The 17,617-nt window shown below is 44.4% G+C and overlaps 1 protein-coding gene and 1 pseudogene across 2 annotated transcripts in view; both read left to right on the top strand.

Moving 5' to 3' along the window:
* Nucleotides 1–13,303, top strand: part of LOC106585447 (multiple epidermal growth factor-like domains protein 9) — a 48,482-nt gene extending 35,179 nt beyond the window's left edge. Inside the window, exons 3-6 of one of the 2 annotated variants that reach the window (XM_014171657.3) lie at nucleotides 2,901–3,040; nucleotides 3,999–4,148; nucleotides 10,655–10,924; nucleotides 11,043–13,303. In XM_014171657.3, the coding sequence (XP_014027132.2) occupies nucleotides 2,901–3,040; nucleotides 3,999–4,148; nucleotides 10,655–10,924; nucleotides 11,043–11,557 (1,075 nt within the window). In that variant the 3' untranslated portion in view covers nucleotides 11,558–13,303. Of the gene's footprint in view, nucleotides 1–2,900; nucleotides 3,041–3,998; nucleotides 4,149–10,654; nucleotides 10,925–11,039 lie in introns of both variants that reach the window. The other variant, XM_014171656.3, reaches the window with a different exon arrangement.
* A 520-nt stretch (nucleotides 13,304–13,823) lies between these two features.
* Nucleotides 13,824–15,083, top strand: LOC106585330 (DNA primase small subunit pseudogene; annotated as a pseudogene).
* Nucleotides 15,084–17,617: the final 2,534 nt, after the last annotated feature.

The raw sequence follows: 17,617 nt of genomic DNA, 5'->3' as shown, positions 1-17,617 counted from the left end.
AGTGTTGTGGTCAGATGAGACCAAAATGGAGCTCTTTGGCATCAACTCAACTCGCCGTGTTTAGAGGAGGAGGAATGCTGCCTATGACCCCAAGAACACCATCCCCACCGTCAAACATGGAGGTGGAAACATTATGCTTTGGGGGTGTTTTTCTGCTAAGGGGACAGGACAACTTCACCGCATCAAAGGGACAATGGACGGGGCCATGTACCGTCAAATCTTGGGTGAGAACCTCAGCCAGGGCATTGAAAATGGGTTGTGGATGGGTATTCCAGCATGACAATGACCCAAAATACACGGCCAAGGCAACAAAGGAGTGGCTCAAGAAAAAGCACATTAAGGTCCTGGAGTGGCCTAGCCAGTCTCCAGACCTTAATCCCATAGAAAATCTGTGGCGGGAGCTGAAGGTTCGAGTTGCCAAACGTCAGCCTCGAAACCTTAATGACTTGGAGAAGATCTGCAAAGAGGAGTGGGACAAAATCCCTCCTGAGATGTGTGCAAACCTGGTGGCCAACTACAAGAAACGTCTGACCTCTGTGATTGCCAACAAGGGTTTTGCCACTAAGTACTAAGTCATGTTTTGCAGAGGGGTCTAATACTTATTTCCCTCATTAAAATGCAATATAACATTTTTGACATGCGTTTTTCTGGATTTTTTGTTGTTGTTATTCTGTCTCTCACTGTTCAAATAAACCTACCATTACAATTATAGACTGATCATTTCTTTGTCAGTGGGCAAACATACAAAATCAGCAGGGGATCAAATACTTTTTTCCCCCTCACTGTATATGCAAGTAAAGTCATACCGTATTTTTATAAAAAAATCACGTCAGCTGTGATGGAAAAAGGACGTTTCGATACAATTTTATAAATGCCGACAGATTATTTTTCATTTGACATGGTGGGATCTAAAATGTATTATGCAAGAAATGGCAACGACACGTCTTTATGAAATATTGATATTGAAAAACATAAAGTATATTTATCGAGTCACGCGATGATATGTTGCGTGGTCCTCCCACTACGACTCAGGAAACCATGCCATCGATTAGGTTACAGATTAAATAAATGATAAACTTCACAGGGCATTGAAAGTGCACACTGATGAGCTTGATGCTCAGTTCCAATAAATATTTAGGGTCTTATTCTGGTGACATGTTGATCAATGCTTGACTGCTGTTTGACAAATTCAAATATTCTCGCTCTTATCCATAATAATCTCATAATGTAGACTAGCCTATCCACACAGCCTACCCGCACTGTATCTGAGAGCTGTTGGCTAGAGCACACGTACTTTAAAACACACAGTCCCCAAATCCAGAATAAATTGAAGAAAGCGTACAGTATAATATAGAGCCATTATTGCATGGAACTCCCTTCCATCTCATATTGCTCAAATTAACAGCAAACCTGGTTTAAAAAAATAGATAAAGCAACACCTCACAGCACAATGCCTCTCCCCTATTTCACCTAGATAGTTTGTGTATGTACTGATATGTAGACTGTGTGTGCTGTTTTTAAATGTTTATAGTTCTGTCCTTGAGCTCTTCTTGTCTATTAATGTTCTGTGTTATGTCATGTTTTATGTTCTGTGTGGACCCCAGGAAAAGTAGCTGCGGCTTTTGCAGCAATTAATGGGGATCCTCATAAAATACCTAAAATACCAAATGCCAAGACCAGAGTCTTTTTGGTTTTTGTGACAACTATTGGTAGAGTTGAAAATGCAATGGAAACACATTGTCTCCACCAAGATGTTACCCATCTTCCCCATTATCCCCTGTGTATTTATACCTGTGTTTTCTGTATGTATGTTGCCAGTTTGTCTTGTTTGTTCAAGCCTACCAGCGTTTTGTGTCTCAGATCCGGCTTTTTCCAGTTTCTGTTTTTCTCGTCCTCCTGGTTTTTGACTCTTGCCTGTCCTGACCCTGTACCCGCCCGCCTGACCACTCTACCTGTCCCTGTCCCTGAGCCTGCCTGCCATCCTGTACCTTGGCCACTACTCTGGATTATCGACCCCTGCCTGCCTTAACCTGTCGTTTGCCTGCCCCTGTTGTTGCAATAAACATTGTTACTTCACACATTTTGCACTTGGGTCTTACCTTGGTACCTGATACACATTGAACTTTAGATTTTTGTATTCGGTACATTAAAACTTACGCGAAAACGTACATTTTGTGTGCACTGTCATCATACACTGATTTTTATCTGCAACAAGTCTGTTTGGTGGAAACACCACTGGTGGTAAAATGTGCATATTTTCTTTATGCAGATTTTAGATTTTTGCATTAAACTGCCGCCAAGTGGATGACAACCTAGCTTGTGATGAGAACCTGGCAGAAGGAGACTCTGCTAGGCTGAGTATAATCATACCTGGCCTGTAGGCTGTGTAATCCAGGCAGCTACTGTCTCCAGCCTTGGACCAGATGTCCCTGGAGTGCTCCAGTTTGTGGTCCAGACTCTACCGTGCTGCTCTGCCCCCAGAACATGCCAAACATGTTAGTAGAATTATATATGAAAGGCCTAGACAGCTTAGAACTGTGGAGGATGAGGGGCTAGGCTATCCCATGTTATTGAATCTGACTGGAGTAGCTGTGTTCTGTTCACCACAGACAGAGTGAAGGATCTGGTTAACCAGGGCAGGGATTGTGATGGGAGTTATGGGTAGCAGATGGATTGATGGAAGAAACCACTCAGGGGGAACTTGTAGGATGTCATGCGTGAAACCACAGAATGTCATGGCTAGTACAATCCTGCCATCAGAAGAGTCTCTAACCGAATAGAGCAGTTCCACCATTACAGCAGTACAGTTTAGCTGTTACAGAACCTAAAGGCTGGATAATCAAATAGAAAAGAGTCAAAGTATTTGACCGTGTGCTGGCTGTGTGCTCCTGTTCTTTCAGCTCAGGAATGTGTGTGTGTAAGACGGGAGTGTACGGGCCCAAGTGTGACGAGTGCCACCCAGGCTTCTTCCGTTTCAGCAGCACGGGGTGCCAACCCTGCCAGTGCAATAACCTTACTAACTACTGCCACCCACAATCTGGTGAGTAATCCACTACACCACACCTTTGATCTACAAACCACAACAATCACACTTTCTTGTTTCTGCTACACATGAATCCTGTTCGTTTCCGTCCCCGTCTCCACAGCTGTGTATTGTTGTGTGAGTATACACTAAAAGATATTGAGAGGCTTGAAGGGGTTGAAGTTGGATGGAATTGTAGAAATCATCTGTTTTCTATTGTGATACATAGCCAGATGGCGCAGTAGTCTTTCCTGGGATCAATGGAGGAATGCCGTATATTTACTTCCTTAGCTCAGGTCTGATATCAACTAGAATGACCCTCTCAGTCAGCCAGGAAGCGTTGCATAAGAACCCTGAGGACATGTTAAAAAACAAACAGACTCTCTGTCTCTTCCAGATTAACATGGCAGTAACCTGTTCCATTTCAATCAGAAAACTGGAAAATCAAGATGATTGTTCCTACCTCTGTAGGGTCATTGTTTTTAGACAGAGAACACCACTATCACTCCTATCGAGAAGAACAGAGAAAACAACAGTGTTTAGTGTATTCCTTCATTTTAGAGAAGGTCTGCAATGTCCCGCTATACAGATTAATTTCTATTCCACAAAAAAACACTCCACAACTCCATTACTATGTAATTACCAATGAAATATCCCATTTGAATGTAAGCATATAAACAGTATATTAATACAATAGTGTTAGAGTAATTACAGCGTTATTAAACAGGTATAGAGTAACAGAAGAAGTTTACCATCCAGCCCAGGCAGAGTAAAGACCCAAGAACAGGTAACTCAACAACCTGAGGCTCAAATTCAAATCAACAGGATAGCAGTATTTGCTGCTCTAACATGTACAAACAAAACCACCATATGGTTTAGGTGTGGTTAACAAATGGCATGTACCATATTTCTGACAGTTTTCAAAACATGTATTGGCATAACCTTTAACCATAATATTCTCTCCTTTTCCACACAGGCGTCTGTCTGAACTGCCAGGGCAACACTCAAGGACCCAACTGTGAGGAATGCATGCCCAGATTCTACCGCAGCTCTGGTGCTGCCACCACCGATGCCTGTGTCGCCTGCCCCTGCTCCAACACCACCTCCACTGGCACCTGTCACACCGGTGAGTAGCCACTACCCCCTGCCTCAGTAGTGCCCTTCTTAGTTAGGTCGCCTTATTAGAACCCTTGCCAGTCTGGTTGCTACTACTATTTTTTATTTATTTAACCTTTATTTAACTAGGCATGTCAGTTAAGAACAAATTCTTATTTACAATGACAGCCTACCGAAAGGCCTCCTGCGTTGATAGGGTCTGGGAATAAAAAATGAATAAAAAAATATATAAATATAGGACAAAACACACATCACGACAAGAGAGACACCAAAACACTACATGAAGAGAGACCTAAGACAAGAACATAGCAAGGCAGCAACACATGACAACACAGCATGTTAGCAACACAACTTTGTAGCAACAAAACATGGTAGCAGCACAAAACATGGTACAAACATTATTGGGTATAGTCAACAGCACAAAGGGCAAGACGGTAGAGACAATACCTCACGCGAAGGAGCCACAACAGTCAGTAAGAGTGTCCATGATTGAGTCTTTGAATGAAGAGATGGAGATAAAACTATCCAATTTGAGTGTTTTTTGCAGCTCGTTCCAGTCGCTAGGTGCAGTGAACCTTTAACAGAATGTGACTGGCAGAACGGGTGTTGTATGTGGAGGATGAGGGCTGCAGTAGATATCTCAGACAGGAGGGAGTGAGGCCTAAAGAGTTTTATAAATAGGCATCAACCAGTGGGTCTTGCGACAGGTATATAGAGATGACCAGTTTACAGAGGAGTATAGAGTGCAGTAATGTGTCCTATATGGAGCATTGGTGTCAAATCTGAGGACCCAATGGTAAAGAACATCTATCCGCTCGAGAGCACCCTTACCTGCCGATCTATAAATTATGTCTCCGTAATCTAGCATGGGTAGGATGGTCATCTGAATCAGGGTTAGTTTGGCAGCTGGGGTGAAAGAGGAGCGATTACAATAGAGGACACCAAGTCTAGATGTAACTTTAGCCTGCAGCTTTGATATGTGCTGAGAGAAGGACAGTGCACCGTCTCGCCATACTCCCAAGTACTTGTATGAGGTGACCACCTCAAGCTCTAAACCCTGAGGTAGTAATCACACCTGTGGGGAGAGGGGCATTCTTCTTACCAAACCACATGACCTTTGTTTTGGAGGTGTTCAGAACAAGGTTAAGGGCAGAGAAAGCTTGTTGGACACTAAGATATCTTTGTTGTAGAGCGTTTAACACAAAATCCGGGGAGGGGCCAGCTGAGTATAAGACTATCATCTGCATATAAATGGATGAGAGCGCTTCCTACTGCCTGAGCTATGTTGTTGATGTACATTGAGAAGAGCGTGGGGCCTAGGATCGAGCCTTGGGTACTCCCTTGGTGACAGACAGTGGCTGAGACAGCAGATGTTCTGACTTTATACACTGCACCCTTTGAGGTAGTTAGCAAACCAGGTCAAAGACCCCTCAGAGGCACAACAAGAATGGATTGGTCTACCGTATCAAAAGCTTTGGCCATGTCAATAAAAATAGCAGCACAACATTGCTTAGAATCAAAGACAATGGTGACATCATTTAGGACCTTTAAGGTTGCAGTGACACATCCATAACCTGAGCGGAAACCAGATTGCATACCAGAGAGAATACTATAGACATCAAGAAAGCCATTTAGTTGTTTATTGATAAGTTTTTCCAACACTTTTGATAAACAGGGCAAAATAGAAATAGGCCTATAACAATTAGGATCAGCTTGATCTCCCCCTTTAATTATAACAATTAGGATCAGCTTGATCTCCCCTTTAAATAAAGGATGCACCATGGCTGCCTTCCTGGAGACAGGTTAAAAAGGTCAGAGACAGGCTTGGCGATGATAGGGGCAGCAACCTTAAAAAAAGAATGCCGCTCGCTCATCCGTAAACTTACATGTACATATTCTCATTCACCCCTTTAGATTTGTGTGTGTTAAGTAGTTGTTGGGGAATTGTTAGATTACTTGTTAAATATTAATGCACTGTTGGAACTAGAAGCACAAGCATTTTGCTACACTCGCATTAACACCTGCTAACCATGTGTAGGGGATAAATAACATTAGATTTGAATTGAGTAAGGGTATAAACCGTCTGACCCAGATGTTTTTTTGGGGTCAAGTTTAAGGAGCTCCTTTAGCACCTCATACTCAGTGACCGCCTGTAGGGAGAAACTTTGCAGCAGGACAGGGGAAAAAAAGGGAGGTGCATCGGAGCTAGTCGCATTAGAAGGGGTGGGAGATGAGGAAAGGTGGCATGGCTGAGTCAAATAGGAATCCTGACTTAATGAAGTGGTGATTAAAGAGCTCAGCCATGTGCTTCTTGTCAGTAACAACCACATCATCAACATTAAGGAACATGGGCATCTGTGAGGAGGAGGCTTTATTCTCCAGGTCTTTAACCGTTTTCCAGAATTTCTTGGGGTTAGACCCACAGAGATAGAACTGCTCCTTAAAGTAACTAACTTTGGCCTTCCGGATAGCCTGAGTGCACTTATTTGTCATTTACCTGAACGAGAGCCAGTCATCCTGAGTATGCGTGTGCCGAGCCTTTCGCCAAATGGAATTCTTGAGGTGGAGTAACGCTGCCAGATCACAGTCGAACCAGGGGCTGAACCTGTTTTTAATTGTCATTTTCTTTATGGGGGCATGTTTGTTAACAATACCACTGAAAATATCAAAAAAGAAGGTCCAAGCATCTTCGACAGAGCTGATTCTATACCAATTTACAGAGGCCTGGTCATGAAGGAAGGCTTGCTCATAAAAGTTTTTTAGCAAGCGTCTATGACAAGTCAGGTCATTACAGAAAACACCAGACTGATACCTATCAGGATTATTTGTGAGGATAACATCAAGGAGAGTAGCATTTTCTGGGTGTTTGGAGTCATACCTTGTGGGATTAGTAATAATCTGAGGAAGATTTAGGGAGTCTCATAAGCTTTAGGACTTGGTCATGTGGTTTAAGCATGTCCCAGTTTAGGTCACGTAGCAGGACAAATTCAGACTTCGTGTAAGGGGCCAGGAGAGAGCTCAGGGCAGGTACGGTTCAGGCCGGTGCTGATGGAGGACGATAACACCCATCAACAGTCAACAAAGAGCTATTTGAAAGTTTAATGCTTAAAACCAGCAAATCAAATTGTTTCGGGACAGAGAGAGCACTGGAGGTGTTCCTTGGTAAAGATTGCCACTCCACCAACTTTGGAAAATCTGTCTTGCCGAAAAAGGTTATAACCAGAAAGGTTAACATCAGTGTTCAAAACACTCTCTTAACCACGTCTCAGTAATGACCAACATATCTGGATTGGAGCTGTGAACCCACACTTTCAATGTATACATTTTAGGTAATAAGCTTCTATTGTTAACATGCAGGAAACCCAGGCTTTTACGAGAGCAGAAATAAGTGAAGCAGATATCAGAGCACAAGTCAGAATTGGGGCTAGCAACAGTAGATGGGCCAGGCTGTACATGCACATTTCCAGATATCATCTACAGTAGTACAATCAGGGCACGGCAGAGGACAGTGAGAGCTCTGCAGTGTTGATGTATGACATTTGAATGTGCATTAGATGGCAACAAGATAATATTGTACAGCAATTTCATCAGGTAACATGAATACAAAGCCAGCAAGAGGTGGTTAGAATAGGATGGGAGGCCAAGAGTCCGTGTAACCAATAGAGAGTCAGAGTCCCGAGTGTGGGAACAAACATAGTCTGTCCTACGGTTGGGTTAACAAGCAGGTTTATAGTCAACAAAGCACGCAGGAGTCATGAGGCAAGTAGCATAAAGCACAATAAAAAACATTATGACTTGGGGCTAGCCATTGTAAGTTCAGAGTCACTCGCCCCAACAGTGCGTGTGTGCTGGAGGCGAGCGAAAGCTTGGGAGAGAGGGAAAGAGGGAGAGAGGGGGAGTGTGGCGGGGTTACCTGTACCAGACGGGGAGACAGGCCATGGCAGAGTGATCAGATTGCCAAGTGGAATCCAAGCAGCAGTGCAGCAGGCAACAGGAGTAGGTGTCACACCCACTTGGGAGAAGCTTTCTTCGTGTGGCAGATTCCTTGTAGAAAATCCCAACTAGTTAGCTAACATAGATAGCAAGTCTCTGTCCACCATATTTTTTCCACGTGGAAAAGGAGGTCGTTAGCTAGCTATATCTCTTCCGTTTCAGTTTCGGCGAATGGTCCTTTACGACGTCCAAAAAAAGTTGTCCTGTTGTGGCTGTTATGTTTTGGAGATTGCAAGGAAGATATCTTTACAGTTCCAGGTTGGATGGTGTTTTCTTGTGGTTCTTTTACTAGGCTGGTGTATCTGTCATTATGTCTTGGTGTGCCCTGCCTGGCAGAGAGAGTGTGACCACAGAAGGTAGTGGCCCAGGAGTGCTCTTAATGTTCCAACAGCAAAACACCATCAACAGTCACTGCCAGGGATGAAGGCTCTGGTCCCCATTACCAGGGGTGCAACTTTGGTTTTAGAAGTGGGGGGGCATCTCTAAACAGCTTACCCAACTGCTAGGAGGCATCCGCAAAATCCTAAAGCACACCGTTGCCTCATTTTTATATCACATTCCAATGATAAAACTGGGGGGAGACAAAAATGCAATTTCAGAATGTGGGGCCCCTGTCCCCAGTGAAAGTTGCACCCCTGCCAATTATTATAGCCCATCCGCAAGGATACTTCTAATCTTTCACAGATAATTGCAATTTACTTGTGATGGTTTGTCAAAGAATCAATATCTGGACCCTCTGGTTGATGATGTTTAATCCCACCTATCTGTCTTATCCCTGCTGGTCAAGTTATGCTTCATCACCCAGCATGGGTCTGCTCACATCAGCTTCATCACAAAAGTCTAGGTCACAGTGTATGTCTGTGCTCATGTAGACACGGATTTGATATTAAGCATGTTTTAACCAGGCAAGCCAGCAATAGTTTGTACCCATACTACAATGATACCTCAGCAGCTGAGGCTTGGCGACACAGACATACATAGAGTCCCTGTCTGTCTGTCTTTCTCTCTCACCTCCTCCCTACCTCTGATCTGACCAATCAGCCGCAGCCATGTGACTGCTGACAGCCTCCCATTGGGTCCCAGCAGCCTGGCAACAGCCATGTGGAGAGGGTTCTGAAGCCTGTCAGGTTGTTTGCCCAGCCAGGGCTGAGTGCTGAGGGGGGCTGAGCTGAGCAGCTACATCACTGCACTGCGAGGGGAAGGGACACACACACACAACATGATCCTCCTATTACTGCCTTGTCAATGGAGTGTGGTGCCCACCCCCCTCTGTTCTGTTGCTGCCTGACTAGCTTGCTGTGAATTGGCCCAGCTGTGCCCATGATGTTCAGTGTGCTCTATGTTCAGCTCAAACTCTGCCTTTTGTGTGTGGGTGGGTGCGTGTGTGTGTGTGAGGGGGAGAGGGAGAGGGAGAACTGGAGTGAAAATGATGTTCAGGCCTGTAAGTGACTGAGCTGGCTGTATTGCAGTAGACAGGGAGGATGGTAAAGGTATTGGGTAAACATCCAGGTCAGGTTGTACAGTATCATCATGTGAAGGTTTGCCCCCCCAGCCGTCACCGTGCCGACTGGGTCATGTTCTCTCCTGGTGATATAACACATCAGCTCACTCTGACTGAAGCGTTTCCACTGCCAACAGGGTTAAAACAGACCAATCAGAAACTGCCTATAGATAAGAGTTGTTATCACTCTTACACTTTATTGGTCTAACTCTTTTCTAGAATTTTTATTGTGGCTTTAAAAGTGTGTCTGTTGTGGGCACAAATATTGTTCCCGTAAGTCTGAAAGAGTTATATGATTTAGAGATGAATGATCTTGAGCAGACTAAAGCCTGCAGCACAAATTTGAGGTACCATTAAATGTGTGGCTATTTTCTTGATTAACTTGTTTAGTAGGAGGGGATCAACACTTACACTAATGACATGCAGCAAGCCTAATTACTGTGCTCAATAATATTTGGTGTCAGAGCTCTTAGCCCTTAATGGATGTGACAACATCAACAGGGGATATATCACGGTTAGTGAAGCCATTAGGAGAGAAGGAAGGCACTGTATAGTAGCATCATATTACTAAGGTCCAGAGGCTGGAGGAGAAAGCTGACTCCTGATAATGAGGAGTGATGATGATGCTCTGATACAAGGGATCAGTCTTTAAAAACAGTTCAACTGAATTTGATTCCGGGCTGTGGAGATGTGTGTTTGTAAGTCGCTTTTGATAAAAGTGTCTGCTAAATGGCATGTTATTATTATATTATCGTTGAATATTTTTGCTGAGTCTTTTGGGGAAGTTAAAAAATGTCTCATTCTTCAACAGAAAATCTTATTATAACCCAGGTGTAGCCCATATGTAGCCTGTATGTAGCCCGTAGACTACTAGACACTGCCAAAGGGCTTACCCTCTGTGTTGTACAGTATTAGAAATCAATCTCTTTGGCATTCTGGTGCCATCTAGTGGTGGTGCATCAGCCAAGTCTATTTTATGATTTATGACTGACATGTATTAGTGTGTGTTTTTGTTTCCCTAGACTCTGATGGGTTCCCAGTGTGTGACCAGTGCCTGTCTGAGTACAGCGGTCAGCAGTGTGACCGGTGCAAGGCTGGCTTCTACAGTGCCAATGGTGTGTGTGTCCCCTGCGACTGCAGTGGGAACGCAGACCCTACGGGGCCGGCCCAGCTCTGCCACCCTGACACTGGCCACTGCCTGAGCTGCACCGTCAACACCACGGGGCCTCAATGCCAGCTCTGTGCCCCCGGCTTCACAGGGGACGCCCTTGCCCACAACTGCACCCGCCCAGGTAAGCGTCATCCAATAATTTGGTGCAGAGGAGTATTAGTAGTTGTGAAGTTATTGAATGAGCCATGAGTAGCTCAATTCATTCCCCTTCACATTGTGAATAATTTGTTTTCCAGCAGCACGGATTGTTCTTACCCCAGAGCCTGCTACAACAACAGAGACCCCTAAAGCCACCACTACAACTTCTGCTCCAACCCCCAGCAGCAAGGGCCTGACTGCCACAGTGCCCACCAGTGCTCCCCCTTCCACCACTAACTCCAGCATCCTACTGAGCATAGCCACCACCCAGGCCCTGCTCACCAGCCTGGGCAGCCCCACAGTCAATACCACGGCCGCTCTCACAGAGGTCTCCTGGACCCAGTTCAACATCATCGTCCTGGCTGTCATCATCCTAGTAGTGGTGCTGCTGCTGGGCTTCGTGGGAGGAGTGTACACCTACAGAGAGTACCAGAACCGCAAGCTCAACGCTCCTTTCTGGACCATTGAGCTGAAGGAGGACAACATCAGCTTCAGCAGTTACCATGACAGCATTCCCAACGCTGACGTGTCTGGCCTGCTGGAAGACGAGGCCAACGAGGTGGCGCCCAACGGCCAGCTGGCTCTCACCAACCAGGGCAACTGCTACAAGGCCTAGCCCACAGGGCAGACAGACAGCACACTGCGGACAGACTGGACACACACAGAGAGGCTTCCGGCCTGGCTGCCTGCTTCACAGGACAGAGACATGAAGTGGATAAAGACTTTCAAAGCTGCTGGACACCAAACCCAAAGCTCAATGCGTAACTCGACTCCTTCTACCCAGCTCCTCTCTCCTTCTGTGGAGCAGAAGGACATCAACAGACTGACAGATGTTTGCAAAGAAAAAAGGAATGGTATGTTTCTGTTTGTCCTTACGTTTGGGCTCCATTTCAGATTTGAGTGATTCACGTAAAAGAAGAAGTCGATGAAGGGTCCAAAGAAGAGTAGACTTTTTCAATTCAGTTGTGCCTGCAGAGGGCACAATTGCAGATGTGGATGGTTGTGGTAATGGGGAGTTTGCCCATGCAAGAGTAGAGGACCATGGGAGAATCTCAATTGCAAACTCCTCGTGTTCTCTCTCCTCGCCTCCTCCTCCAAACCGATTGGATGAGAGCGAAAGTCAGAGGACCCTCCCCTCTGTAGGAAGTGAGGAGAGAGGACACGAGGAGTGTGCAACTGAGATTTTTCCCATGTCTCTGTTGTATGGCACACTGTTCTTATGCAGCTCAATGGACATCAGACTACACTAGGAACCCTAGCATTTCAGAACCTTTTAAAACTAACTAACAGTTTAACTTATAACTTGAACAGAGATCTATGATTGTTATTCCATTTATTTTTTATTCATTTCTTATTTATTTCTTCTTTTTGGGATAAATGTTGCACATGTAAGATGTGCTTTTCATGGTGTTTTAACTTGTGTGCTATATTGGATGCAAATTGAAAAGGGCAAAATGTTTTCGTATGTCTTTTTTTGTGAGTGATATTAGGAAATGGAAAGGCTGCTGGCTTAATGACATCCTCTTTTGTTTTCAGTTGTATCCTGTATAAAGAACTTCCAGGTCCTTACCTTGAGTATTAACGAGGGGTGTTTAGATGATAAAACAAACATACATTGTATCCTCTCTCTACTCACTACTGTTCACTGCAGGGCAGTAGGTCCTATTGTTCGTTATGATTATCACTTTGACCTATTTACTGATGGTGTGCTAATCTGCTGGTTTGAGAAATGCCTACCTCAATGGAAGTTGCTGAACAAATTCTTGCAAACAAAAAGTAGTACTAGTCCATTTAGGCTGGTTCATTTAAGTAATCCACTTCTAGGACACAATGATGCCAGCCACAATTTCTTATGTAAGTCTTAACAGTACAAAATAGAAAGAGATCTTGGTGATGTGTTGCTGGCAGCATCACCGTTAATCCCGCTCAAGTGTTTTTAATAAACTACAATTGATATCCTGGATTTGTTTCTGGTAAAAGTATCATGAGTGGGTTAAGCTAGTAAGGGAACTCACTCCTCAGGGAATGCCTCTTTCCCCAGTGTGATCGCTGTAAATAAGAGTAGGACATTGTACAGATGAATGTGAATAGGATCATTATTATTGTACAGGTAGAGTGTAGTTTACGCTCAGAACAGTCAGTACCCTTACACTGAAAGACTCAAATATGGGCTCTGCACAGTCCACACAGGAAATGAACTATCAATAGACCTACCCTCTGTGTTGTGTTGCAGGATATGCTACATGCCATCATCCCTAACTACTGTTTTCAATTAAATAATGAATGGAAAAAACTGTAAATAGTACAAACTGAAAATATCACACAATGCTAAATAAAATTGGGTTTATTGGTTAGTCTGTAACTGTGTTTAACTACCTGGAGTTTTCTTTTGTTATATTGTTTTTACAGTGGCAGCATTTCTGTGAATTGAAGGCTTAACGACACATCAACTAAATAAAGATACCAATCGTTTGAGTCACTCACCAGTGCTAATGAAATGTAGCGTAATTTCAACAGGGAAGACTGGGCTGATTTGTTTTAATTTGTTTGTTGTTTCATATTGCAAAATAGTCTTGAGTGGCAACAAAACTGCCCAATAGCTGATTTCTATACACCCACTTCTGTTGATCCTCCCACTTCTGTTGACAAGCCCACTTTCAGACACACTCCATGTATGCAGTTACCTATGACTCTCTCATTGGCAGAATTGTCTCCCACACTGCTCCAGGCGGTCACTTCAGTTACTTGTCAATCGTTTGAACTGATGCGAAGCAAGGTGCCAGGACACTAAAACAATTGAGGGGTACAGTCGGCTATCAACATTTTAGACGTTTTCTTATTATTTTCACTTAAATCTAGACATTTGCATAATAACTTCAGAAATGCCAGCTGCTGATTACGACCAGGCCCCTCTACCGGACCTATTGCCCCTCTACTACCGCCGACTTTTCCCTTTCTCTCAATATTACCGGTGGCTGAAATATGGAAGAGTGACAAAGAACTACTCACATTGAAGGATGACATCTACGTACGATATCAGTCATTCAGCACTCTGAACGAGAAGGTGATGCAGAAGATAAATATGTACAAGATTGACGTTGGAGCGGTCTATAGTCACAGGCCTAATCAGTATAACACAGTCAAGTCTGGATCCTTCCAGGCTCTGGAAAAGGAGCTGGTGTTTGATGTTGATATGACAGACTATGACAATATCAGAAGCTGTTGCAGTGCTGCAGACATCTGCCCAAAGTGCTGGACTCTGATGACTATTGTCATCCGTATCCTGGACAGAGCCCTTGGAGATGTCTTTGGTTTCCGGCACTGCCTGTGAGTGTACTCGGGCAGGAGAGGGGTGATTTCTGTAGTGTTGCGCTCCGCTCCGCTGTGTCTGAGTACCTGAGTCTGGTCAAGGATGAAGACAAGACGGTGAGGAAAGTAGTGCTGTCAGACGCAATTCATCCATTCATCAAAGAATCCCTGACGGTGGTGGAGCACCACTTTCCACAGTACCTTCTAGTGGGACAGGACATACCAGGCAACAAAGAGGTTGCAGACAAAGTGCTGGCTCTCGTGCCCAAAGATGTCAGAAAGGAGCTTCTGCAGTGCTTCCAGACTGAGAAAAACCCTGAGAAGCGCTGGGGAAGACTTAAGACTCTGGTCCAAAACAAACGTACAACTACCAAGGACCACTACTGTGAGAAGGAGGTCATGCTGCAGTACTTTTACCCTCGGCTCGATGTGAACATCAATAAAGGAGTAAACCATTTAGCATCCATCCCCAAAACCAGGGGGATTTCTGGTCCTATTGACCTGAGAAAACTGGATCGCTTTGACCCCTTTGATGTGCCCACCATCAGTCTGATCTGTGAGGAGTTGGATCGACTCAAGACAGCGGAGGAGGAGGACACCAAGGAGAATGAGAATGAGAGAGAAGCAGGAGAGCGATGGAAGATAAGAGACTACAAACGAACAAGCTTGGCAAAGTATGTGAAGCTATTTGATCAATTCCTGTAAGGGATGGCTCTCTCAAGGAAAGGGGGCATCTTAAAAAGAGTGATCTTCAAAAGGACTTCTAACCCTGAGCAGTGTCCAACGGAACACTGTCTGTTGCTGGGGTTGGTACCTACAATGGTTGGCTAATCTTAACAAGCCCATCATATCAGTTGTTCATAATCTGACAGTTAAAGATGGAGAACACACATTACAGATACACTGTAAACAAATGGTCTCAGTTTCAGAATTGTCATGCAAATATTTTAGTCTTTATCAATGATTGAAAATCACAGTTGTGCAAAACTTTGTACTACAAAAAACAAAACAAAAAAGTGGCAGGACATGTAGGAAATTTTTGCTTTGATCACATCAGAAGCTCTATTTTCATGTGGGCTGTTATTCTTTCATCTGTGTTGCCGCTCTCGCGCCACAGTCTGCATGTCATGTCAAATTAAATGTACATTAGTCTCACGTGGAATTCTCGTCTCGTCACATTTTCGTTGACTAAAATGAAAAGTAATTTGTAATAGTTATCGTTTTTTTAATGATAGTCCCCTCCTCCCTTGGCCAGAGGCCAAGGCCTACGACTCACAATGGGACTGCCTTTCGCAACGTGGTTGTGTTTTGGCGCGCGATGTGGATGTATGGCAGATCCCTCTGAGCCCATGTCTGTTGAGCTGTTCTTGCAACCACATCTACACTCTGTGCCCTGTGTTGGAGGTGAAAAGCAAGCAGAGAGCAACTGGCAAACGTCAAGGCCGGTGTGGTGATACTAATGATTTCTCGGAACTGATTGCTTGATTGGCTTCTATGGTTGTGGCTAGATGGAGTACAGCTACGGACAGAAATTACTTTTAGCAGGTTAGGAGAATTAGTGTAGCAGGTTAGGAAAGGGGTTAGGTTGGGCTGAGCTAAAATGCTACAGTTGGCCCTGACGCAACAACTAAATGGAGCTGTACTACATCCAGCCACAACTGTAGAAACCATCAGTTCATGGAGAAAACATCAGTAAGGTTAGCGGCACTAGGTTGACGGAATATTTGGAGGTGTGGTCTACACACATTTCTTTTTGCACAACCGTGAGTGAATGTCATGTCAGTTGATGTGTTCTGTTGTGTTATGACGATAGAGCATGTCCACAACCAGTTATGGTCAAAGAGCTGTAACTCGAATCCATTGTTGCTACAATATCTTGCTTGGTAAGAGTAAGGCTAGGTTCCCATTAGCTCTCGAGAACCCAAGAGGGGTACAGTGGCTTCAGAAAGTATTCAGACCCCTTGACTTTTTCCACATTCTGTTACATTACAGCCTTATTCTAAAATGGATTAAATAAAGCATTTTCCTCATCAATCTACACACAATACCCCATAGTGAAACATGTTTTTAGGAATTTTAGCACATTTATAAAAAAAACTGAAATACCTTATTTACATAAGTATTCAGACCCTTTGCTATGAGACTCGAAGCTGAGCTCAGGTGCATCCTGTTGCTATCGATCATCCTTGAGATGTTTCTACAACTTGACTGGAGTCCACCTGTGGTAAATTCAATTGATTGGACATGATCTGGAAATGCACACACCTGTCTATATAAGGTCCCACTGTTGACAGTGCATGTCAGAGCAAAAACCAAGCCATGAGGTTGTAGGAATTGTCCATAGAGCTCCAAGACAGGATTGTGTCAAGGCACAAATCTGGGGAACAGTACCAAGACATTTCTGCAGAATTGAAGGTTCCCAAGAACACAGTGGCCTCCGTCATTCTTAAATGGAAAAAGTTTGGAACTACCAAGACTTCCTAGAGCTGGCCTCCTGGCCAAACTGAGCAATCGGGAAGAAGGGCCTTGGTCAGGGAGGTGACCATGAAACCGAAGGTCAGAGATCCCCTGTGGAGATGGGAGAACCTTCCAGAAAGACAACCATCTCTGCAGCACTTCACCAATCAGGCCTTCATGGTAGAGTGGCCAGACGAATGCCACTCCTCAGTAAAAGGCACATGACAGCCCACTTGGATGTTGCCAAAAGGCACCTAAAGGACTCTGGTCTGATGAAACCAAGATTGAACTCTTTGGCCTGAATGCCAAGGGCCTCGTCTTTACGAAACCTTGCACCATCCCTACGCTGAAGCATGGTGGTGGCAGAATCATGCTGTGTGGATGTTTTTCAGCGGCAGGGATTGGGAGATTAGTCCGGATCGAGGAAAAGATTAACTGAGCAAAGTACAGAGAGATCCTTGATGAAAACCTGCTCCAGAGCGCTCAGGACCTCAGACTGGGGTGAAGGTTCACCTTCCAACAGGACAATAACCCTAAGCACACAGCCAAGACAACGCAGGAGTGGCTTAGGGTCAAGTCTCTGATTGTCCTTGAGTGGCCCAGCCAGAGCCCGGACCTGAAAATAGCTGTGCAGTTACGCTCCCCATCCGACAGAGCTTGAGAGGATCTGCAGAGAAAAATAGGAGAAACTCCCAAATACAGGTGTGCCAAGCTTGTAGCGTCATACCCAAGAAGACTTGAGGCTGTAATCGCTGCCGAAGGTGCTTCAACAAAGTACTGAGTAAAGGGTCTGAATACGTATGTAAATGTGATATTTCAGTTTTATTTTCTAAATTTGCAAAAAATTCTAAATACCTGTTTTTGATTTGTCATAATGGGGTATTGTGTGTAGATTGATGAGGAAACAAAT

The sequence above is a fragment of the Salmo salar genome, chromosome 24 (genome assembly GCF_965601325.2).
Source record: "Salmo salar chromosome 24, fSalSal1, whole genome shotgun sequence".
Lineage (NCBI taxonomy): Eukaryota > Metazoa > Chordata > Actinopteri > Salmoniformes > Salmonidae > Salmo > Salmo salar.
Note: the sequence above shows the minus strand (reverse complement) of the source record. Positions and strands in the feature narration are given on the sequence as shown.